This window comes from Centrocercus urophasianus, unplaced genomic scaffold (assembly GCF_019232065.1).
Source record: "Centrocercus urophasianus isolate 14NV4802_14NV808 unplaced genomic scaffold, USGS_Curo_1.0 seq_29, whole genome shotgun sequence".
NCBI classification, from domain to species: Eukaryota; Metazoa; Chordata; class Aves; order Galliformes; family Phasianidae; genus Centrocercus; species Centrocercus urophasianus.
Window position 1 is genome coordinate 1,273,622 of NW_024884855.1, and position 23,659 is coordinate 1,297,280.

The window sequence follows — 23,659 nt, forward strand, 5'->3', positions numbered from 1 at the left end:
CCCTTTGCCCCAGCACAGCTGAGATAAGGGGATGGGATCCACCGCATTGGGCCTGCCGAGCAAACACTGCGTGTCCCTCCTCCTCCTCTTCCTGGAGCCGAGGGGTGCTGTGCTGCAGCCCTTTGCCACCCAGGGCCAGGGATACTGTGGTGAAGGAAACCGCACGCGCTCATGCCTGTGGGAGTCATTTATTCACTCGTCCCATTGCTGGCTCCGACCCACTGGCTCCAAGCGTCCCATTGCCCATGGGTTGCTCATTACCTGGGCGGCACGTGGCAGCCCTGAGCTGCAGTGGGTCACAGCCCGCTGTAGGGCTCGGCCTCCAGCCCAGCATGGCCCGGCATAGGAGGCAGCTCCCGCCCGCTGCCCGGCAGCTCCGGCCCCGGCTCCACCGTCCAGTGGGCCAGCAGGTCGCTGAAGTCAGGGGTGCCGGCGTGCAGGAGGCTGCCAGGGCCGGGACCCGGCTCCCTCCAGAAGGAGGGCGGCAGTTTCCTCCTGTGCATGGGGGTGATGTGGCCGTATTTCCTCTCCAGCCGCTGCGCCTTCCCGCTGACCGCCTGCGGTGCCAGGCACCGGCGCACGCCGTACTCAAAGAGCTCGGCCAGCGGCCCCAGCCTGTGTGCGGCCCCGTGGGCACCGAGTGCCGCCTCCGGCTGTGCCCGGCCGCCCCGTGCTGTGTGCCCCAGGCTGGGCGAGCTGCGGGGCGAGCTGCAGTCCTCGGGCACGCCGTGGCCGCCAGCGGCCTCCTCCCGGCCCCGCTGCCCGAAGTACCGCTGGATGTCGCAGCTGATGAGCTCTGAGAAGCGCAGGAGTCGCAGCGTGGTCTCTGCGGCACTGGGGCAGGCGGGCTCCGCTCCGCCGCTCTGCTCTGCTGCCTCCTCTTCGTCCTCCTCCTCCTCTTCTTCGTCGTCCTCCTCGGAGAGGTCGGGGAAGTCGGGCTCGGGACGCGCAGGCAGGAGCAGGCCGTGCGGGAAGGGCGAGGGCAGCCGCAGCTCGGCCAGCGGCCGGATGACGCCGGCAGCCATGTCGGTGCAAAGGGACACCCCGGGGCCTGGGCTCACCCTGCGGGCAGGGACACGGCGTGAGGGTGGCACGCAGCCCCGTTCTCCCACCCTGTCCTGTCCTGCTGCCCCGCTGCGGTGTTCCGCCCTCAGGCATTGTGGGGCTGTGTCACACCGTGCCACCGCCAGTGTGGGGTGCGGGGCAGCGGGGATGTACCCCTGTCCCTGGAATGGGGGCCATGGGACACAGAACAGCAGGGATGTCCCCGCTGATCCATGGGACACAGGGCAGCGGGGGTGTCCCCTCAAACCCCACTAATCGCAGGGCAGTAGGGATGTCCCCAGTGAGATGTGAGGCGGCAGGGGCGTCCCATCCAAGTTGCAGGATGTGGAGCAGTACAAACATCCCCCGAGCTACAGAGTGAGGTTAGTGTTCCCCTGAACGTCCCCTGTTACCCCAAGGGCTCTGCGTGGTGGTGAATGGTGTTGAGCACCTCCCGCCCTGGGCACAGCACTGAACCCCATGGGCTGCCCCGCCAGGATGCTGAGAGCCCACACAAGGACCCCAAATGTTTCTCTCTTAGGGGATAAACCTGGCCCCCTCCCAGCACTGCTTTGTAGGCTCTGGCCACAGCTCAGTCCTGCCGAGCTGGATGAGGCCCCTCTATGCTCTCTACAGAGCACTCAGCCACATGCCCCATTCCCCTCCACGGGCAAGTGATGGGCTCTGCTCCAGGGGCTCTGCACACCCTGCAGGGATGCTCACCTCCAGGAAGCAGGGAGAGCAGAGCTGCAGGGGCTGGAGGGCATTGCCCGGTGCCGTATCTCCTGCAGTGCCCTGGCTCAGCCCGGCTCGGTCGGCACTCACCTTGGTGCTGCTGCCCGGCCATGCATAGGCTCCCGCGCCGTTCCCCCTCGCTGTCCCTCCACCTGGGCCTGAAGTATTTATAGCAGAGCAGCGAGCTGACGGCTGGCAAATATTTGGTAGCCGTATTGTAATAGTAGACTCGGTAAACAGAGCCAGGGTTTGCTTTAGCACCCAGCAACGGGAGAGCGGCGCGGGGAGGGACGCGGGGACGGAAGGCAGGGCTCACCTTAATGGCTCACTCGCCAGGGGATTTTCAAGTGTTGTTCCTGTAGATTCACCTATTAAATCGGCAGCCCCAGCTGCCAAACTGCCCGCACACTTGTACCGAGGGCTCTTATCTCCCCGCTGATTGGAGGTAAAATCAAGCTTTGTCAAATAGGCGTAAAATTAAATTTCATGCTATTTTGACTCCTGGAGTAGGGATCTTCTGAAGAACACGGTGCTTATCGAGCGCTGCCTGTGCAAACAGAGCTGTGGCTGCAATGGGTGAACCCTCCGGGCTGCAGCCTCTGAGGTGCTGCTCACCCCCCCTTGCAGCTCCAGATCCCCATCTGCAGCCCCATGCTCCCTGCAGCCCCCAAGATGGGTGTGGGGCTCTGGCACCAGCCCTGGGGTGGAGGTTGGATGTTTTGGGGTGTTAGGGAACAGCAGGAAAGGCACTTTGAGTGCTGGGGCTGGTGTCTCTGTCGGGCAGTGCTGGATGCAGAGAAGACAACACTGTTGTGGGGAGCTCTGGGCCAGCCCCAGGGCAGGGGCAGCACCCAGGTGGTAGCAGTGTCACTGCAGACAGGGTGCTGGGATGCCCCATGTTCCTCCTATGGCCTGGGATTTTGTTGGTCCATGCAGGGACAGAGGAGAAGCAATGACAACAGAGCAGCTGATGTCAGCAGAGGGCTGTGGTCCTGCTGTGCCATTTCTGTTCTGGCACTGGGACATGATGGTGTGGCCATTCAGGGGGGTGCAGAGCACAGACAGGGGGCATGGGATAGCCTGGGGACACAGGGTGGCCAGAGGATATGGGAAAACCTACAGGTGACAGCAAGAGGACACACATGGAATGGCTGCCGGTCTGACTCAGTCCTGTCTCCCCTCCTGCAGCCCCTGCTGGGGTTCTCAGGTGGGACACCATGCACAGGGCTTGGGGATGGGCAGACCCTGCTCCAGAACTGTCCTGCCCCTCTCCCAGGGGCTGACATGAGCTCCTAGTCTGGCCCTGTACCCTGGGGTGAGCTGTCCCTCAGTGCTGCTGAGGACGGTGCCATCCTGGGCTTGTTCATCACCCACCCCACCCTGCATGTGGGGGGCAAAGCTGGGATCCAAGCCCCAGCCATGCCCCACCATGCTGCCATCCCTCCCCACGCTCTCCTGCTGGCAGCACTGGGGGGGGGCAGCAGGTCCCGCCCAGGCACCGCTGGGCAAACACGGCCAGCAGGAGCTGATAAGCCACGGGCAGCCTTCGATCTGCCACCTGATGTCACCCGCTGCCACCGCTGCCTGCGATGCACAACCTGGCACAGCTTGGCACAGAATGGCACGGTTTGGCACGGCCTGGCACAGTCTGGTACCATGGCCTGGCCCAGCCCAGTACGGCCTGGTAGAGCCTGGTACAGATTGATGCAGCTCAGTAGGGATTGAGACAGCTTGGGGCATCGAGGTTTTTGGTTCAGGTCCATCGAAACTCATAAGGTCCTCTCCCTTATCTTGACACTATGAGGGAGACCTTGGAGTAGGGGAGTGAGTCGGTCAGGATTGATGGGAGCCAGCATTGGAGACTCAGCTACCAGTCCTTGTTGGTACACGGCCTGAATACAGGCAGCTTTTTGACCAGGCAGATGACCTGAGGTCTGAAAAGCTGGCTATTCATATGACCAATGGGTAAACCCAGTCCTGTGGGTCAGTTCCTCCTGCCCAGTACGCTGCATGGGCGGTCAGAGAGTGATTTTCTTGTCCTGGTCTCATATTGAGAAAGATGCCAGGACCACAAAACCCACTGGCTTCCATATCACTTAACATAATTTTATCTCCTCCTGTCAAAGACACCCTACAAAGATATTCAGTCTGATTCCTGCAGTCTCCTGTAGTATTTCTCTTGTGATTTGGCTAGCTCAGCCAGGGACCACGGAATTGCTCTGGTGGTGGTGATAACGTGTCCAAGCTGGTCATTTTCACCTGCCTTAGTCCCTATTTCCATCTTTACAATGGGTCTGACTGTGATTGTACGGGGAGGTCTCTTGTCACTGCTAGAGTCCCAGATATCACCATGCATGTCTCAGGGAAGGCACCAGACACCAGATTCTGAATCTTAAAAGGGTTACGGGTGGTGGACATCTGCAATATAATTAATTTCAACTCCTCTTGTGACTTTCTTTCCTGAGTTTCAGATTCAGCAAGAGCCCTTTAGATTCTCCTCTTCCCGTCTCACTGCTTCTAATTCCAATTGTAAATCACTGTCTGTAGTTTCCAAACAGCACATCTCCTCTGCCTATCAGCTCCAGCTTTATAGTCCTGACTTTTCTGTTTCTCCTGTTTAAGTTCCTCAGTAAGCAGAGATACTTTAGTTTTGTCTAATTCAGCACTAAGTTCTTTAAACACCATTTCACAATTGGGGATAGGCTGCTGTGCCCGCTCCTGTTGAGCCCATGACAGACAGACGTGCTCCTGGGACCAAACATATCATGCTTTTCCTCTTCCCCACCTTCTTCTGTTCTTTGTGCAGGGTTTCTATCCTCTGGATGGCATTTAGAATCTCAGTTAACTCAACGGATAACAATTCCAAACATACACAAACAAGCATAGGATCTTGGCAAAGCATACAACAACTAACATGGTAAAGGGGAGGGGGTGTGAGCAGAATGTGTACTTTTGGTTTTCCATGAATTACCAAGTAATGGAGTCCAGCGATTCCCCCAAGGCACAGGATTAGACCAAATTCCTTGAGAGAGGTCTGTAACCAATACCCCCGGCAAGAAGAGAGATTTCAAGATATTCTTAGGGACGATAACACGACCTGATGTTCACTGGTTGGTTCAGATATTGGTGCTAACGGTGTGGGGCTCTCAGTCCATCTAGGAGGGGATCCTACTCCATAGTGGTCCCTGCACTGTTTTATAATCTGCTAGCATTTGATCTCTGCTGAGTTTGTTACTTAATCACTACAGTGCACACTGCTTCTGCTAAATGGGGTTAGTCCGATAAGCTGTGCTAGGCTTGCCTCATGAAAGAGAAAGGAAAGCCTCCCCTGGGTCCTACAGGAGTTAGCTGCACTTCTTTATTTCATCCTAGAGACACAGAGCCATAGCTGTGAGCATCATTTTGTGGTCCTGATTCAGTCTAGCACCATTTTGTTTCATATAACCAAGCCACACACTTGCCAGTAACCCACCAAGTTGGGGCTGACTCAGGCTGTTGGCACTAGCTAGGCCATGACTGGAGGGACAGTCAGGTTTATCTGTTCCCCAGTGACATAACTGCTGCAGGCCATGCAACAAAAGGGTGAATAGGATAAATAGACTACTAGGCAGAAAACCGTAACCAGACCTTTGCCTAGTCCTGTTTTCTACCTTTCACCCAATTATGCCTTTCCCTTTCTCCAGCATGCCTTTCCAGGAGAATCCCACACACAGGTTGGTACAGCTCAAAGGGGCCTGACGTGGTTCAGCACAGCATGGCACAGGCTGCTACAGCATGATCTAGCAGTGCTCAGTATAGCCTGGCAGGGACTGGCACAGCCTGGCAGGGCTTGGTCCAACACAGCCTGGTTAGGCTTGGTGTGGCGTGGAAGGGCCTGGCCCAGGTTGGTGCAGCTTGAAAGGGTCTGACAAGGCTCAGCACAGCCTGGCACAGGTTGGTGGAGCTCAGCAGGGCCTGTCGTGGCTCAGCACAGCCTGGGACAGGTTGGTATGGCATGAGCTGGCAGTGTTCAATGCTGCCTGACAGAGACTGGCACAGCCCGGCCTGAAACAGCTCAGCACAGCCTAGCAGGGGTTGGTGAGGCCCAGCCCGGCCTCATTTGACCTAGTAGAGCCTGACAGCATGGTGCAGCTCAGTGAGACCTGGCACAGGTTGGTGCAGCTTGAAAGGGTCCAACATGGCTCAGCGTGGCCTGGTACACGTTCAGGTTCAGCGTATGGCCCAGCAGCGCTCACTATGGCCTGGCAGAGATTGGCCTGGTCTGGTATAGCTTAGCATGACCTGGCAGGGGTTGGCAGGGCCTGGCCCACTTTGGCACAGCCCAGCATGTCCTGGCAGGGGCTGGCGCGGCCTGTCCTGGTGCAGCCCAGCGCGGCCCAGCCCGCATTCCCCGCCCCCCGCAGAACTACACATCCCAGCATGCCGCGCGCCGCCGGGAGGGGCCACTTCCGCCCAGCGTTCGTCGTGCGTCGCCGCCGCCGAGGCCGAGGTTGGAGCCGCAGTTGAGGCCGCCGCCGCCGCCCTCCTCCCTCCCTCCTTCCCTCCCGCCGCGCCTCGCGGCCCCGCGCCCGCCATGTCGGCCCAGGCGCAGATGCGGGCCCTGCTGGACCAGCTGATGGGCACGGCCCGGGACGGTGAGTAGGGGCGGGCGGGGCCTGCAGGAACCGCGGCCTGGCGGCCGAGTGGGGCCCGGTCCGCCTCCGCCCGCGGCCCTCGGGCCGGCGTCGGGGCTGGGGGCCGCGGGGGGGGTGGCCGCCTCGCCCCGCCCCGCCCTGCCCGCCGTGCCCGTCGGGTCGCAGCGGTAGGTAGGTGCCCCGCCGTGCGGAACGCTGCGGTTCGTATCGCCTGAGCGCTCCGATCCGCCTCGTAGCGGGGCTGCTCAGGTCCTTTGCACTTTGTTTCGTAAGTGAATAAGTGCCTTTCTCTCTTTTCGTGTATTGAGTTGCTGTTGAATTGCTTCCCATATATTTTATTTCATACAAACTGAACAATTGTGGCCCCTCTATTTTATTTATAAAGGTTCAGTGTATCTTTGCCTGCCTACATCAATCTGCAAGGGAGTTGCAGAAAAGCCTCATGTTCATCGAGCCGTGAGTCACAACCAATTTTTAAAGCTGTTATAACAAAAAAAAAAAAAAAAAGAAAAAAAAACCCAAAAAAAGTGTTTGCTTTTTTTTTTTTTTTTTTTTTTTTTCCTCCCCACCAGTAACTTTAAAAGTGTAGTTTAGAAAGAAAGAAAGAAAAACCATTTTCAGTAGACACAATTCCTGGATGCTTGCAAACCCTATTCCTATTGAGTACTACACACCTGTGTCGTATACACAGCTTAGCTTTAAAACTGTCACATACCATTACCACTTTGCCTTTACTTTTATGTATCGTTCCCCTGACTTCCTTACTGCAGGTGTGGGCAAGAAAGCTTTTCCTTTAAAACTTTTCAACAGTGGGCATAAAATTCTGCAGCTGAGGTCTTGAAGAATGCAGATGGGTATAGTATATGTTGGAGCTCGCAGTGTGTATTGACTAACTTTGTTTCTTTTTTATTTTTTATTTTCTTTTTTTGCTTTTCTGATACTGTCTTGTTGAAGTGGCTCCTGAGTGTAAAATGTCTCCTGAGGGCGGGAGGAGGGTGGGAAGTGCGCTTCGTGCTCCGGGCCGAGACCTACGAGATGCAGCATTTCACGGCCTTGGAAAACACACTGCAGACTTGGTATTGAGACCAAATGGACTGATGTCTTAATCATCAGATTAACAAATAGCAGTTGCCTATAAAAAGAAAACAAACGAACAATCAAACCCAGCTGCCCAGCACAGCCTTATTTTGTGATTCGTGGCCCTCTGCTAGCTTGGGTTTCAGTATCTCCTGCCCCTTCATTATGGCAAAACAAAAGGGGGGATAAAACAACCAAAAGCGTTGGCTCTGAGCCAGACTCTCCTTTTCCTCTTTGGGCTGTGCAGTCTCTTTATATGGATGACAGGCCTTGGACATTATTTGGCTCGCCAACACTGTGTTTAACATGGTGTACGATGAATAAATGCTAAAATGGCATTTGCTGCCAACTACAAGTTTTCCAGAATATCCTGTCACCCTCCAAGTAATTCTGGGGAGCAGGAACACCAAGTATTTTAATCTGCATATTGAGGTGAAGTGATCATGCCGACATTTCTGTTCTCCTGTCAGTGTTCTAATGTCTCCTTATTTAAAACCACAAATGAATTTCAGGAGATGAAACCAGGCAAAGGGTGAAGTTTACAGACGATCGTGTCTGCAAGAGCCACCTCCTGGATTGCTGTCCACATGATATCCTGGCAGGAACAGTAAGTATTCCTCTGGAATAAGGAATTCTGGTAAGGCAGAAGTTGGCACAGCTCTTCAGGGCTTCTCTGTGCCACCCAAAGTACCTTCTAGCAGATGCAGCCTGGGAAATGTCAGACTTCCCTTGCCCTAGGAACAGCCAGCCATTTTCATCTCAGTTTCCATGCTGTCTTTGGAACCATTACAGTCAGGTGTACTCTGAATTCATCCACACTGCTTTTTCTATCACAGCTGATGTGAAGTTGCAAGCTTATTTCTGTTTTGACAGCTTGTGGTAATTAGGACGTGAAGCTCGTCCTGTGGGGGTCATGGGATCGGAGCCTAGGGGAGCCAGCCTGCTGTCCTGGGTGCTGCAGTGCACTGCATCTTCAGCTTGGCAAACCTCACGAGCTGCAATAACCCTCAATCCTCAGAGCTTTTCAGTCTCCTTTTGTAAAGCAGGTGATGTTCTCCCAGTGGAATTTCAGCTTTTTCATCATAAAGGGTTGGCATATAATGGCGGGTTACAGCTCAGGCCAGCTTTGTCTTTATTTTGTTGGTGTGAGAGGTATGTTGCTCTGCCTGACTGCTTTCAAACAGCTGGAACAGTTTCCTTCACTGGTGCCCTCTGGGGATACAGCTGGCCACGTTTCAGAGGCTTGGCTCAGATGTTCTCTGTGAGAGCAGAAGGTGATGTGGTAACAACAAGATGTTGTGCAGTAAGAATCCGATTCAGTGCCCGGATGAAAGATGCAATCCAGCTTTCAAAAGAAAACAGTGTAGGGCTTTGGTAATTATTGCATTGCTTAATTGCAGGATGGAGATGAATAACACTGTTTGTCTCTAAATTCTGTGACGTTTCATGTTGTCCATCCACTTAACCAGGTTTTTATTTTTAACTGCAGGCCTTGTTTATAGCCCTTTATTGTGTCATTTCACGAGCTGGGGTTTGACACGTGGGTTCCCAGCAGAGGGAAGGGCTGGTATTACACTGCTGTGGTGGCAGGGTGGCACGGCAGTGCTGCCAGGGAGAGCTTTACCAAGCACTGCCTTGGCTCTGAGCAGGCAGACTTCACTTCTAAATGGCTGTTGCTGCCATTTAGGGTAAGTCTGGAAGAATGGAACGCAAATCTTTTGTGTTTTTTCAAAGTGTCCTAAGGGATGCAGGGCCAAATTTGGAAGCTCAGGTGTATTTTCTATCACTGCATCAGTTTCCGTGTCACCTCACTTCTGTTCCAGATTTTTAAAGCTTCTGAGATCACTTCTGCTCACTTCCATTCTTCGTGTGAACCAAGGTGGGTTAGGGTATAGTTTTTTGAACGTGAGACTCTTAGCAGGTTTTTGGAGCCTAGGTGTGGTTTGAAGACGTGTGGTGCCTTCTGCTCTTCCGGCATTTTTCCAGCAGAAAGTTGATGGGATTTGAAGGGGTTGAACGAAGCAGTGTGAGGGACTGTTTGCAGCTGGTGACAAGGCATGGAGGAAGCCTGGGGTTTGAAGTGTGTTCTGAATGTCCTGGGTTGGAGAAGCACCCAGGAGCAAGGAGGACTGCTGCTACACAGGTGTTCTCGTGGATCACCCAAATGATGTTGTGGTGGCCTTGAAGTGGTTGAGGAGCTTTGTGCACCACTAACAGTAGATTCTTGGGAGTGAGAAAATGCATTGGTGCCACAGGTCTGTATGGAGAGAACGAGCCAGGTCTGGAACAGGATCAGCAGTTCAGCTGTCAGTGCTGCCAGCACAGAATGAATCATGCAGGCTTTCATTGTGCGTCCAGACAGGTCTGCTGGCATCTTATGGTGCTCTGGTAATGAAGGAACTGATGGGTGAATCAGCCTTAACTGAATGGGGTGACACCCATCTCTGGATGTGTGTTATTGAAAAAGTCAGGACCTTGGAGCTCCTTGGCAACTTCCAGCAGATGTTCTGAGCTTTCTGGTAACAATTGTGATGCATCCTTTCTCCTGAAGGCATTGTTACTGCTGCATCCTTCGTGTATGCAGCTGTTTCTTAGTGGGAGGCTGGTTGGAGATGAGCAGGGAACTGGATCTGGTCAGTAGCAGTGCTCAGTGAGATACGATCACATCCCCCTCACTGACCTTCAGGTGTAGGGTAGGAAAGACCCAGATTTTGGGGAACATTCTGGAATGTTCCTGACAGCTGCAGAAGATGCATTTGCTTTGTTCAAGTGAGCCAGTGTGCCTGGGGGTGAGGGCTGTAGTGTTATTTGGCATATTCTTGTGATTACTGCTATTTTTTTTCCATCTGAACTTTTCATTACCCTGGTTTTCTTTTTGGTCTCCATGGGAAAGGAGGACAATTCTGGGGGAATGCAAGTTGGTATTTCTTGTAGCCAGGTACCAGGAGAGACTTGATGTGGAGGTGGCCTGCAGGGAGCTTTGCAGGGAGCAGTAGGTGCTTTGCTGCTCGTGGAAGTACTGCAGCACATTCTGTGATTTCTGTCTCTGCTGATGAGTGGATGGATGAGCCCAGAAGCTGTGCAGGTAGAGCAGTGCTTGGAAATTGTATTCAAGGAAGTTACTGTGTCCCCCAGCAGGAGGTGAGAGAGCTGAAACCTGTAGGTTGCAGGATTATTTTGTGAGTATCTGTGCTCCTGTTTTTTTGGCTGGGCAAATCACTAGAGCCATGATCACATCTGAGGAATGTTCCTCATGGAAGGAGACTGGTGAATTAACAGTTTAGCAGTGGTGCTCAGAGGAGACCTCAGGAAGTGGGTTGTGCAGCAAACACAAGGGGGATTTGTTACCACTGACATCTGAACACGTTTGGTCTGTGTCTGAGTGGGGAGTTAAGGCTTTACTCAGGCTCTGCCATCTTAAGTATCTGTGCTACAGACCAGCCATGGGTATTGATTGGAGCAAGTCACAGCCCCTGCTAGAAAGTCTGAGTATTTGGTGCCAGGCCTCCCTGGTGAGACAAGAGGAGTCTTTGAAACAGAAAGGCTAGCAGTGATCTCACCTGAGGTGAGCGATCCATGAGGAAATCTCTGTGCATAGAGATCACGTCGAAGGATTTGAAGGAAGACTTGAGGTTTGTATGCCAGTGACACCTGGACGCTTTCCCTGGCAGAAGAGATTGAGAGACTTGCTGCCTTTTAACAAAGAGTGAGAGGAATACAGAACATGGTGGTTCTGCTGAAGCCTTCTGCTGGAGCCCCTTCTCTGAAGTGGAGTGAGTGGCTCAGCTTGCCAGGAGAGTTCACAGGAGATAACCTATGATCTGTAACAATCCTGTGGAGCGTTGCTCTTTCTCCCTATATTGTAAAGAGATTGCGGTAGAATAACGATAAGAATAAAAAAATTAACTCCTGTAATGCTCTGATGTTTACTAAGTTTTTCTTATGGTAAAATTCCAGTAGCTCTTCAGCATTTCTTCAAGAGTTTTGCCTGAAGATGAATGTTATTAAGCTCTAAAAGTACTGGAACAACTGTTTTTTGTAGGCATTAAATACCCACCATTAGAGCTCACAACGCTGTTCCTGAATGCAGTATCTGAGCCTGCTGTCAGTGCCTCCTGTTTTTGGTAAATGTGAGTGAAATGAGTGAGACTGAATAGTGACAAGTCATCTTGAATTATTAAAGGAATTAATAATGCAGATAACTGCTGAAAACCCAAGCTTTACCTGGTGGAGCTTTGGTGGCTTTGCTTCATTCTCAGCACATCCATTGCTGCTGTTGGAACGCACTGCTTCATAACTTGTCCTTGGCAATCCCCAGCTTTGCTTTGGGGTGATGCTGGTGGGTTCTGTGCTGATCCCAGTGGAGCTGTATTTAGCTTTTCCTGCAGTTCTGTCTAGGTTTTTCTCCTTGATGCTGATGGCCAGGAGAGAAGAGGAATGGTGCTGGGATGTTCCTTGTGAGCCGGCACGTGCCCTGCTGCTTGTGCTGCTGCCTGTGGCCCACACTCAGGCCTTTTGTTGTTTTGACTTTCAGAAATGGTGTGCTCTTTCTCTATTTTAAGAATAGAGAAATGTTCTCCTTTACATATTGATAGCATACAAATGCAATTTCCACATTTTGAGAGCATAATTCAGTTATTTGGCCATTAGCTACTAGAGTTGGGAAACCAACCAGATTTAAATAGCATTATCTGTAATGGAAGTGAATAGCAGCATGCAAGTCAGGGTTTTCCAGGAAAGGAGATGCTCTCGTGGAGTCTGTCATTAGATAGAGACATCAAAATGACCTGATGCAGAGAAATCAGCACTGAACTGGTGGGTTTAAAGTCCCAGCAGTAGCTGAAAGCAGGAAGGGCTAGCTGCAGAGTTAGGATCTGCTGTATCTGAGCATGGCGCTGTGCTTTCCTACTGGCCGTACCCCTGCTTACTGTAAATCCCCTTGCCCTTGCTAGGAGGCATTCCATCTGTGTTCTGTGGTTTGCTGTCTTTCAGTATGCCATCAAGGCTCTTCTGATACAGATACACTCTTCTGTGTGAGCTTTAAACTTAGGGTACACAGCTGTGTGTTTGCTGTGCTGTAGCTTCTAAACAGGAGGTGTTTGTATTTGGTGTCTGTTGAAGGAGCTCCTGCTGTAGCTTGCTGTGCCCTCCCAGCAATTTCCAAGGCCATGCTGTGACCTGAGGCAGGGGTGGGTCTGGACTTGAGGTATTTGAGGTGCTTTGATATTGTTGGAAGGACACCTAGAGAAGTGGTTCTAGCAAACGTGATTCTTCTGGCTAGTTCTGTTACTGATAGGTTAAGAGGAAGCTCTTCTTCCCAAAGAAGTTTTATTTTGATATGATAAACTTGTCAAGAGTTACATATTTTCAGCTTTGTTGCTGACAACACAGCTTATTGCCATAATGGAGTTTTCTTACATATATTTTCCTTTTAAACAGAGAATGGACCTGGGAGAGTGCACAAAGATCCATGACTTGGCACTGAGAGCAGATTATGAGATTGCAAGTAAAGAGAGAGATCTGTTTTTTGAGCTGGATGTAAGTATGGGGACTTTTTTGTTTGGTTTTGTTGGTTTTTATGGAAACTGCCTCTTGAAATCATTGGCTGACCCATAGAACTGGGTGTTCTATTGTGAGTGTTTCAGCTAATCACGTTATTTGATGTGGCAAAAATGTCCTGCCCCTTCCCAAACATCATCTTGCTGCTGACTTTAAATTGCAAAATTAATTCTGACTCTTGTAACCAAACCAGTGCAGCCAGCTGGGAGGCTCTTTGGGCATTCCTTGCATCCCACACCTGCTGCTCTGTAGCAGGTCGTTGTAACCTGGTGGCCTGTCCCAGCAGGAGAACGAATGTTACAAGCTTTTGCTCAGTCGTTTTGCTTTTGGCCAGTTTAGCTTTCTGTGGTGAAACAAATCAAGAGGAAGAACATTTGCCTTCTCGTTTCATGCAGTGCTTTTTATGCTTGCATCTGTTGCTCACCCACTGGAAGTTGCAGTGCAGAGCTGTAGATGACAGACTCAGGGGCAGGGATCGAATTTTGGTTCTGCAAAGCATCCTTTGTGCCCATTTTTGAGGCTGGCTGTGCACTGTGTTGTTGTGGATTGCACCCCTAGCTGCTGGCTGTCGCTCTGGCACAGAGCATGTGGACTGACAGTTGTTTGAACGTGCAGGCTATGGATCACCTGGAGTCCTTCATTGCTGAGTGTGACAGGAGAACAGAACTGGCCAAAAAGCGCCTGGCTGAGACACAGGAAGAGATCAGTGCTGAAGTGTCTGCCAAGGTATGGTCCTCTCATTTAGCCTTTGTTCTGAAAGTCTGTGCAAGAGCACTGATGTGCTGCTGTTGCTCGATTCTGGAAGTTACGCTCAATAAAGACTCTGTGCATTTGAGCCATCACCTTCAAATGCTGCTCTGGCTGTTCTTGTGATAAACTTCTTGTTCCAAGGGCAATAGCAAGGTAAAATATCAACTCTAAAATATATTGCTTAATTGTGGCTATGATATATATAGGTTTTCCCTCCTATTCAGTGTTCGTGTGGCAGCTTAAAATAAATCCATCTTGTAATCATTGTCTTTCCATGTAGCAAATGGTCCTGTGGTTTCCTCTTTGGGAACTTCTTTCAGTGGGACAATACAAAACATTTCTGAAGCTGGATTTGTGGTGTCTCCTGTCCTGTAAGCCAGGAATGTGCCACTGTTTGCAGCAGAGCTGATGATGTCCTGTCCATGTATGTTTTCTCCCTTCACTGTCTGTGACTGCGCTGCCTGTACTGGGCACACCAGTCCTTTTTTACTGAGACTTTGCAAGTTTTGTGGTCTTCTTCTATAACAACAGCTTACACAAAACAGTAGATGTTCTTAGTTTTCTAAGGGAAAAAGGAGAAGTTGCCCTGCAGTCTTTTGCAAGATTTTTTTTCTCTGTTTTGTAAAGAAACGAAACAAAAAACAACTGTTTTCTTTAGGCAGAGAAGGTGCACGAACTGAACGAAGACATTGGAAAACTCCTAGCGAAAGCTGAGCAGCTGGGAGCTGAAGGGAATGTTGATGAGTCTCAGAAGATCCTGATGGAAGTGGAAAAAGTCCGAGCAAAAAAGAAAGAGGCAGAGGTACGGCCTTGGTTGTCCTGTGATGTGTAGTAGGTGATTGAGTTGGGCTGAGTCCATGACAGACACCAGGGTGGTTCCTACCTCTTTTTCTACTTCACCAGCACCTCCTCTTTCAATGCCAGCAGTGTGTCAGCAAGCAGCTGGCAGGGTAGTGTGATAAGTGAAGAAAAGCTTTGTAGAAACTCTTATCTGGTGAAGAGAGATGACTGGGCAGGTGGCAGTTGTTCTGAAATATTTGGTCGGTGCTCAGTTACCTGCAGGGATAGAATGTCAGGTTAGCTGTGCTCACGGTGTTTTGCATGGTACCTCCTTTGTATTGAGGGTGCTTTTAATGATCCTTGAAAGCATCAGGGCAGTTCTTTGCAGGACGTTCCCTGGAGGTCACAATTGACACTTGCCTGTTATTTTTGTTGTTGTTTTTTGTCTCCCTTCAGGAAGAATACCGAAATTCAATGCCTGCATCCAGCTTCCAACAGCAAAAGCTGCGTGTGTGTGAAGTCTGTTCAGCATATCTTGGTCTCCATGACAATGACCGGCGTCTTGCTGACCACTTTGGAGGCAAATTACACTTGGGTTTCATTCAGATTCGTGAGAAACTGGATCAGCTGAGGGTAATCTTGTCTGTTTTAAACCTTCTCCTTGTAGTTCTGAAGGTATTCAGTACATACAGTACGTTCATACAGAATTCTTTGCAGAATGCTTATACAAGCCCAGAAGTTTCTGATGTCAGAACCCCTGAAACTTCAAATGCAAGTTTGCTTAGTCCTATCTTGGGTTCTGTTCTGCAGTTTCTGTGTAATGGAAAAACTGGAATTAGAATTAGACCACTGCTGTAATTCCTTCCTTGCATATGACTGCACCAATGGTCTTTTCCATTGGTTTGGCTGAAATTTGTCACCCTTTGCTTCATTTCTGACTATCGGAGGGCACTTTGGGTTCCTTCAGTGAAGTGCTTTAACTGGAGTTTCATACAGTGCTGTCAGTGATTAAGGTCTGCAGCAGCTGAAGTGTTGAAGTTTTCTGGAAGGGTTTGTAATGGAATTGCTCTGTTGGCCATGCTTGCAAACTGGAACCTTTAACCTCCTTGAGTAAGAGTTGTGGTTCCTGTGCAGTTTTTGTTTGTGTTGAGGTCAGTGCCTTCACTGATCATTGACACTGGGCTACTGCACTGTTCTGTTGTGTGGTTTCTCAGTGTGGTGGGGCAGCCCCTGGGCTCACAGCATGCAGATTCATTTCTTACAGCACAGGTGCCCAAAACAGGTGTGTGGAGTGACGTTTCGTGTGCCAGTGTTTGTCAGTGAAGTTGACAGTGAACCTTGATAAAGATCTTGGCTAGCACAAAGAACGCAGTGAAACTGTTGTTTATCTTACTGCCTGAGTGAGCTCCCTGCAGATCTGTCTGACATGCTACTTATACTGAGGTATGATGTGAACTTTTTTTTCTAGAAAACAGTGGCAGAAAAGCAAGAGAAGAGAAACCAGGATCGTTTGAGACGGAGAGAAGAGAGGGAACGAGAGGAGAGGATGGGCAGGCGGTGAGTGAAAGCTGGTAACTGTTTTGTGAAGCTGGTTTTGAAATAATCCGATTTCTTACTGCAGGAAAGCAGCAGCTGTTGCTGCATCAGCTGTTGGATGTGCTGTGGATGCTGTGTGGGCACCTTAGCATTCAATTAAAAATAATGCACAAAATCCCCGCATCAGAGTAATTGTAACCTCCTCCATCTGAAAACAGAAGCTCAGAAGAGACTTCAGGCTTTTATTGGTCTAGTCCCTGTCTCTTTGGAGTCTGGATGAGGTGACTTCACTGAGTGCACCCAAATGGGAAGACTTAACATGAATGCTCAAATAGCTCTAATAATACCAGAATTCCTGGGACAGCCTTCCTTGGTTCGAGGCTAGGAGGTGACAACAGAGTGAAGCCAGTATCTGTGAGCCAGATGGCAAGCTGCCTGTCTTATTCAGAAAGTTTTCTACAGTAACAGCAAGGCACTTCTGGCACAGTTTTGGAGAACACTTCCCAGGACATCCTCAAGCTGTTCTGCTCAGAGGAATCCCAAGGAGTGGCTGTTTCTGATGTTCATTGCCACGTGTGTCACTTTCTGCTCACGTGTGTATAATCCTTGAGCTGTGGGACTGTGTAGCAATTGGACAGATCAGTGGGATGGGAAAAGGTGTTTCACCAGAGATGCAGTGACCAAAGGATCAGCACAATAGAAAGGTGCTATAAGAGAAGAAGATTGCTTACTTGTATCAGAAGATTCCAGATTCACAGAGGGAAAACTCCACCAAAGAGGGCTCTCCATAAAGAGATTCTTCCTCAGAGGCAGTCAGCCCTTAAATGAGGTCTAAGAGAGGTGCAGCCAGGCTCCAGCCCTTCCCATCACACAGCTGAATTGCCTTCACCTGTGCTCCCTGGGCTGACTGGTCCTTTCCCCAGGTGCTCCATCAGTGGTTCAGGCACATTCCCATACAGAGTGGCTGCAGTGTTGGTATTCTCATGACAAGCCTCCTTCCAGCTAAACTGGAAAAACAAATTCTTCCGTGTGCGTAAGTGACTCAGTTAAACAGCGTGGTGTGAAGAGGGTGGTTGTTTGCCCTGGTCATGCAAAGGAAGTGGCTGAGTAGGAAGGAGTGCTGTTCTTTTTGTTACAGCACTTCCCCTGTCACGTGCTATGTTTCTCCTCACAGTCTTGTCCTTTGTGAATCCAAAGAGCCACCTTGCTGTCTGTGGAAAGCTCTTTTTCGATGTCAGCTGAGGAGTATTTCAGCCATCTGGCTGCAAGATGCATGGGATGCATGACCACAGTGTGCCTCTGGATATACGTTTCTGGAAATGCTTGCAAACAAGTACCAGAACTGAGGCAGCTTGGCTTCCTGTGGTCTGTGGCTTAGTGGTTTCAGTGATTTGTGAAGGTATGAGCCCCAAATTGTTGTGCATTCTCTAGTTAGTGTGTTTTATAAAGGTTCCCTCTTGCTGTGGATTGCCTGGTGTCAGAGCAAGAATTGTGTTGAATTGGCCTGGGGTCTGAGTCCTTGCTGGTTTGGTATTTTGCACTACTTAAAGATTGTGGCCTGCCTTTGCCCTCACTCTGTATGGAGGCACCTCTGTGCTCTTCTATTCAGATGCTAAAGAAAACCACATTGTGGAGCCAGGAGTGATGTGTAGAGGAGGTCAGTTTTCTTCTCTGAAATGAGAACTTGACCCAAAGAAGGAAACAGTTTTCCCAGTGGATGCTGGAATGAGAGCTCAGGTTTCTTGATTTCTAAGTACCCACTGCTCTGTGTGCTGCGTGTTGCCATGCTTACAGGGGTGTTTCTCCATCAAAAACACATCAGTGACTTCAACTGACTTAAGCTCTGCTTGAGAAGCAGTCTCTTGACACTTAAAGAACCACTTAAAAAGTGATCCTTCATAACTCTGACTGCCACATCTTCATGTGCAGCATCTCTGTGCTGATATCCAGTAAGGGGAACAATGCCACCTGACTCTGAGAAGTCTTGGTGACTTACAGGCACTGTGTCGTGCCACGGAAGCCTGTAGATGGGCTTGCAAAGCCATAACTTAATTCATCTGTCAAATGAGCTGATTTCCATGAGTGAACTGGATTGTCACCCATAGTGGTAAATAAAGACAGTCCTGTGTCATTTGGTGTTGCTGGTGACTCAGTGATCTCTTCAGACTGTAATTGTCTGGGAAGCTGGCATGCTGTTAAGCTGAGCGTGCCATGGAGGTGTGAGAATGAATGAGGCCTGGATGATTCTTCTCAATTTCATTTATATAATCTGGGGTGAAGAATTTCCAGTCTATCTCTGTTACTGTTCAGTAACAGTTATTCACATTTGCTTCCTCTTTTTTTTCTTTCCAGCTCATCTTTCCTAAGCAGGAAAAAAATGATGGAAATTTCCACTGATCGTTTGTTAAATCCTTGTGATCAGAGAGAAAACACTGCATTTTTCCTTTATTAAAACCATTTCTTTTTTAAAATGTGCAGCCACCTCAAAGGAACCAAAATGAGAACACTGTTCAGTGCCTATCCCACACTTAGCTGGAGAGTGGCACTTTTTCATGACAGTGTTCATCTAGCTGATGTTAGGCCATGGAGGATAAATTTGAAGTTAGAAGGGTGCATTGTAATACTTATTAACAGAGTGGGAGTGGATGGTAGATCTTTCCTGCTTCACCAGAAAGCTTTTTGTGGAGTCAATAAGCTGTCCCAACAAGCTCTGTTGGGACTGGTGCTCCTGTCCTGTTCTCTGCTTTTTTGACACAACTTTCCCCTGTCCTCCTCCCCTCTGCAACTGAAGCTGATGTTTTTAGGCCTTTTGGCAAGCTTTTTAAACTGACATCTTAATTACTGTGTTAGTTTTGCTCCCTTTGAGAACTGCAGGGGTGAATGGGTTGTTTGTTGGGGGAAAGAAACATAAAAACCTGCCATACCTTCTCTCACTTAACTGTCTTCTTCCTTCTAGGTCTGGATCGAGAAATAGAGATCGTCGAAGGTGAGTGTGAAGTGCTCCCAAATGCCTGTTTGTGTTTTTATGTAGTTACTGAGGTCTCGTAAATGGAGTTGGTGCTGTGCCTCAGTCTTCTCGTGCTTCCTGAAAGAAATGGGAGCTTCTGCTTGGGCCCTTCTGCAGTACTGTGCAGCTGAATGTCAGCAGCTGAGCTGCAAGGCAGGAGCGGGCTGGCCCAGCCAGAGAAAGGGAGCTGTGCTCTGCACTACCAGCCTAAGAATGCTCTCAATGTCTTTGCCAATAAATGTCTCACATGCTTTGATAGTTCTAAAATATGAAATGTACCTGTTAATATAATACCTCAGGTGTAAAAATACAGAGATGTGTTACTAAAGCTCCCATCTCTGTGAAGAGCTTGCCTTGATGGTGTGACAACATTCTATAAGTGATTGTGTACCTGGATCTCCTCTGCTGTTTTACATAGATGTTGGCACCCTTTATTTGGTTTCTAGAGCAGATGGAAGCAAACCTGCTTTGAAAGTGCAGTGTTTTCACATGGGGGACGCTCTCTTTGGCAGGCTGCCATAGAGGTTATGGCAGTTTCACATATGACTGGCTGCTTCAGCCTAAGCGAGGCCTGTGTCACAGTTGGTAAGCTGTGCTCTAGGCATCAACACATCAGCAGCAGGAGTGATTTTTTTATAAGCTTATAAAAGCTTCCCAGTGACTTGAATTGACCCTTTGGGTCCTGTTGGTAGCGTGAGCCCAGCAATGAGCCTCTTTGCCCTGCGGGTGATTTGCCTTCTGTGTTGGCAGGGAAGGGGGCGGGGGCCGATGCTCTGGATTCCTGTTAGTCTGGAAGGTCTGAGAGGTGGGCACGGGTGCACAGACCCAGCGCACTGGCCTGTCTCTTGAATCTGAGGCAGTCTGTGCCCTCTGCAGATCCCGGTCTCGGGACAGGAGGCGAAGGCGCTCGAGGTCGGCGTCCCGTGAGCGGCGGAAGTCCCGCTCCAGGTCCCGTGACCGACACAGGCGCCACCGGAGCCGCTCCCGCAGCCACAGCAGAGGCCACCGCCGGGGCTCCAGAGACAGGAGTTCCAAACACAAGTACGTATTCCTCACGTGAGTGCCTCTGAAAAGGGGAGTCCCCGATGTAAGTGAGCCTCCTTTGATCCCTTGGAGTGGGTGAAACTGCCACCACAGTGTCCTGTACTGGGTCCCGAACCAAAGCAGTGTTTCCCAGGGGCGGTTTGTAGATGCTTTCATATGTTTATGGTCTTAAACTGAGACAGGGGAGGTTTAGGTTGGATATGAGGAGGAAGTTTTTCACTCAGAGGGTGGTGAGGCACTGGCACAGGTTGCCCAAGGAGGCTGTGGATGCCCCATCCCTGCAGGCATTCAAGGCCAGGCTGGATGTGGCTCTGGGCAGCCTGGGCTGCTGGTTGGTGACCTGCACACAGCAGGGAGGTTGAAACTAGATGATCATTGTGGTCCTTTTCAACCCAGGCCATTCTGTGATTCTGTGAGAATAGTAACTGTACAGTAAGGTCCCAGCTTAAGAGCAGAGTCTAGGAGATAGAACTGTCATTCTCTGATCTGCAGTGCTGAGCCTTGAGAAACTGCATAAGCAGCAGCTCAGAGGCCTGCTGGCACACACACAGTCTCCCCAGCTGTGTAAAAGCCAAGTAACAGAGGCAGTTTTGGCATTACATTTCTGTGGTTTTCTTCTGCTTCCCAGCTTCTTGCTCTCAGTGGCACGGGGAATAGAAGTGGAGTAGAATGATTTGGGAACTAAGGGAAGTCTTCTGTTAGGGTAATGAGACAGCAGGTTAAGAGACAGTTAGTAGAAATTTCTGTTGAGGGGGGAGAAAGACAGCTGTAATGAGGAGTATACCATTCTGCTGTCATCAAAGAGAAATCCTATAGTCTCTCTTCTGAGACTTAGCAAAACACCCACTGTGTTGGAGGAAAGATGAAGCAAGCCTATATATGTAGTTGTATTAGCAAGACTGAAATGAAACGTTGCATTTCCCTGCAGCCTTTCTAAGCCTGGGGGCAAGTATATAACCAAGTGTTTGCTGAAGTTAGATCTAGCCTTTATTTTAGTGCTGTCAGTTAATAGATGAATGCTTCAGCAGTGCCTCATCTGATTAGGGACCACCACCAGAATACGCTTCTAGAAACGAACCTACTGTTGTGTATTTTGTCACTTGAGCTAAAGGGTAAGAAGAGGTTTTCAAGACACCTGATGGGAGGGGGATAATGGTCTGAAAAAGATGTCTGTTAATAACTGTTGGGAGGGGGGGCTGTAAATACTGTTGATACTCCAATGGCTGAGATACTAAAGTCCTTTTTTAAATCTGTCTTGAACATGGAAAAAAAAAGAAAAGAAGTTTGGACAATTAGGAAGTGAGGAAGACCCTGTAATAACTATTACTAAAGAGCAGGTAAGGGATTACTTTGAAAACCTTGAACACATTCAGATCAGCCTGTTGAAGCTGCAGGTGGATTGGCTAGCTGACATATTTCCACAAAATTACTGAGAGCTGGGGAGAGGTGAGACAATTTTAAGAAACAAAAAGTGAATGAGAAACCCTAATCCTAATCCCTGAAAGTGTAGCTTCTGTTTTTACTCTGAGAATTCATGAAATGTATGTTCTGGTTCTGCTGGTCTGAAGGCTCACTTGGAGGTCTTAGGGTAAGAGAGCTGTGGGCAACAGGCAGCATGGGGATGGGAAAAGAGTTGATCAGATGAGACAGACTTGTGTTGTCGTCTGTCTTGTGCTTAAATGGCACGTGTAAGATAATGAAAGCGACATGTGATGTGATATAGAGGGCTGTAAGGTTTTAATATAACTGTGCAATAGTTCCAAAGATTAGAATCGGCCTGAGTGGAGGCTGGAGTCCATAAGGTACCTGCCAGGTCTTTTGCTTATGACTGCAGAGGGACCTGCACACTGAGCTCTAGAAAACAGTGTGCTGTGCAGGATCTCTGAAAGCTCTGCCTAGTTCTGAAGGGCCATGGGCTGCTTGAGACAGCGATGGGCCAGCACCTAGTTGATAAGCTGACTGACTGATTGATTTACAGTTGGCATGAATCATACAGCATAAAAACTTTCTAAAATTGGACCTAGTATGAAACCTTCTGCTTCATTCTGAGTGGGCTGACAGCGAAGCGCTGCTGCAAATCTGCAGCTCTCATTTGGGCAGGCTGTAAAAAGATTTGTCCCTGCTGTGGTTTCTGAATAAAAACCTGTGTCATCCTGACTTTGAACCCAGGATGTTAAAGACTGCGCTTGTCGAGATGCAAAGTGACAAAAGCCCAGGACTGAGCAAGCCTTTGAATGCAAAGAATACAGTTGGCATTTAAAGCAGTTGAGCAGAAGGCCACTAGCTTAAAGCGTAAGCAAAACACTGTAAAAGACACAAACGATGATGAGAAAAAGATTGGAAGTGCTTTAGTATGGCCCAGTAAACTAAGCAGGGGTGCAGGGAACACCTTGAGGGACTGACAGAGGCTGCACAGTGCAGTCAGTGCTGCAAAACTGTGTTCTCTTACGTAAAAGCTTGTAGAGGGGCCAGAGTTTCCATCTTGGGTGGCACTACTCCTGACACTGCAGTACCCAGGCACACTTCTATAAGAAACCTGTTACAGCGTGGCCCCAGTAGCAAAGATTTTGCCATTTTTATGTGCATTCTATGTAAATACTTTCTTCTGAAGCATATAGCGATGGTTTACTTTGTACTTCAGATCTTCTAGGGATCGATCTTCAAGAGAGAAGTCACGAGACAGAGAGAGGAAAGAGAAGAGCTCTTCTGAGAGGCGGCACGAGAGCACAAATGGCAAATCTCGTTCCAAGAGATCAGAGGAGAGAGAAGCTGGCGAGATCTGAACTCAAACGATCGGTGTTGCACTGTAAATAGTCCGATAAACATTCTACACAAAGGCTAAATTTCCCATTTATATTTACTGAATACGACTCATCTTTTGTAGTTTGGAATTTTTATTGTTTGGCAGATAGCTGTGAGTTTGTAGAGACACCCAGTCCCGTACTGTTTAACAGGATTTTGTTTTAGTAGGAATCAATAAATCTGACGGCTCGTTTTCAATCCAGGTGGGAGGCTCACGTGCTGTGTTTGTGGTGCTGCGATGAGCAGGGCAGATGGTGCTGTGGTTGGAAACCTGTGCTGTTTGTTAACACTCGGGCCCTTTTCATGAGACCTCCCTCCCTCTTTTCACAGTTGGTATTTGAGAACAGCACTAGCATTGCTTCTAATTGGATTCATGTCTTTTTCTTTGCTTGTACTTGTTGAATTGAAAAGCTTGCTTTCCTCCTTTCAGTGTTTAGCCACCTCGTTTTTACACCTCCTGAGCAGCGCCTTGCTGTCCCAGGTGCTGTTTGGCCCTCGCGCCCCCCGTCAGCTGTTCATCTTTGTGCTGGGGACAGAACGACTGGAGCACATTTCTAAGTCTGTTCCCGGTATAACTGGGAAAAGAAAAGAAATTGCGCATAAGCAGTGCGCACCGCCGTCAGAAAGCAGCTCGGCGCTGGGTTTTTCTGACTCAGCGCTGTGGAACGGCTGGGCGCGGGGCTGCGCTGGC

At 49.6% G+C, this 23,659-nt stretch overlaps 2 protein-coding genes across 6 annotated transcripts; one reads left to right on the plus strand and one right to left on the minus strand.

The window, feature by feature from the left end:
• Nucleotides 1–240: 240 nt before the first annotated feature.
• PERCC1 (proline and glutamate rich with coiled coil 1) lies at nucleotides 241–1,040 on the minus strand. The gene has a single exon (XM_042828232.1). It carries the CDS (start codon nucleotides 1,023–1,025, stop codon nucleotides 297–299), a length of 729 nt encoding a protein of 242 aa, XP_042684166.1. The 5' UTR covers nucleotides 1,026–1,040; the 3' UTR covers nucleotides 241–296.
• A 5,272-nt stretch (nucleotides 1,041–6,312) lies between these two features.
• LUC7L (LUC7 like) lies at nucleotides 6,313–23,170 on the plus strand. 5 transcript variants are annotated; one of them, XM_042827848.1, is made up of 11 exons: nucleotides 6,313–6,413; nucleotides 8,003–8,097; nucleotides 12,930–13,028; nucleotides 13,665–13,775; nucleotides 14,458–14,601; nucleotides 15,036–15,212; nucleotides 16,048–16,136; nucleotides 19,072–19,101; nucleotides 19,999–20,163; nucleotides 21,442–21,503; nucleotides 22,808–22,893. In XM_042827848.1, exons 1-10 carry the CDS (start codon nucleotides 6,353–6,355, stop codon nucleotides 21,467–21,469), a joined length of 999 nt encoding a protein of 332 aa, XP_042683782.1. In that variant the 5' UTR covers nucleotides 6,313–6,352; the 3' UTR covers nucleotides 21,470–21,503; nucleotides 22,808–22,893. The 5 variants fall into 5 exon arrangements, with proteins under 5 accessions (XP_042683782.1, XP_042683781.1, XP_042683784.1 ...); XM_042827850.1 differs by lacking the exon at nucleotides 21,442–21,503 and adding an exon at nucleotides 6,799–6,869 and having other exon boundaries at nucleotides 6,397–6,413; nucleotides 22,808–23,170; XM_042827847.1 differs by lacking the exon at nucleotides 21,442–21,503 and having other exon boundaries at nucleotides 22,808–23,170.
• Nucleotides 23,171–23,659: the final 489 nt, after the last annotated feature.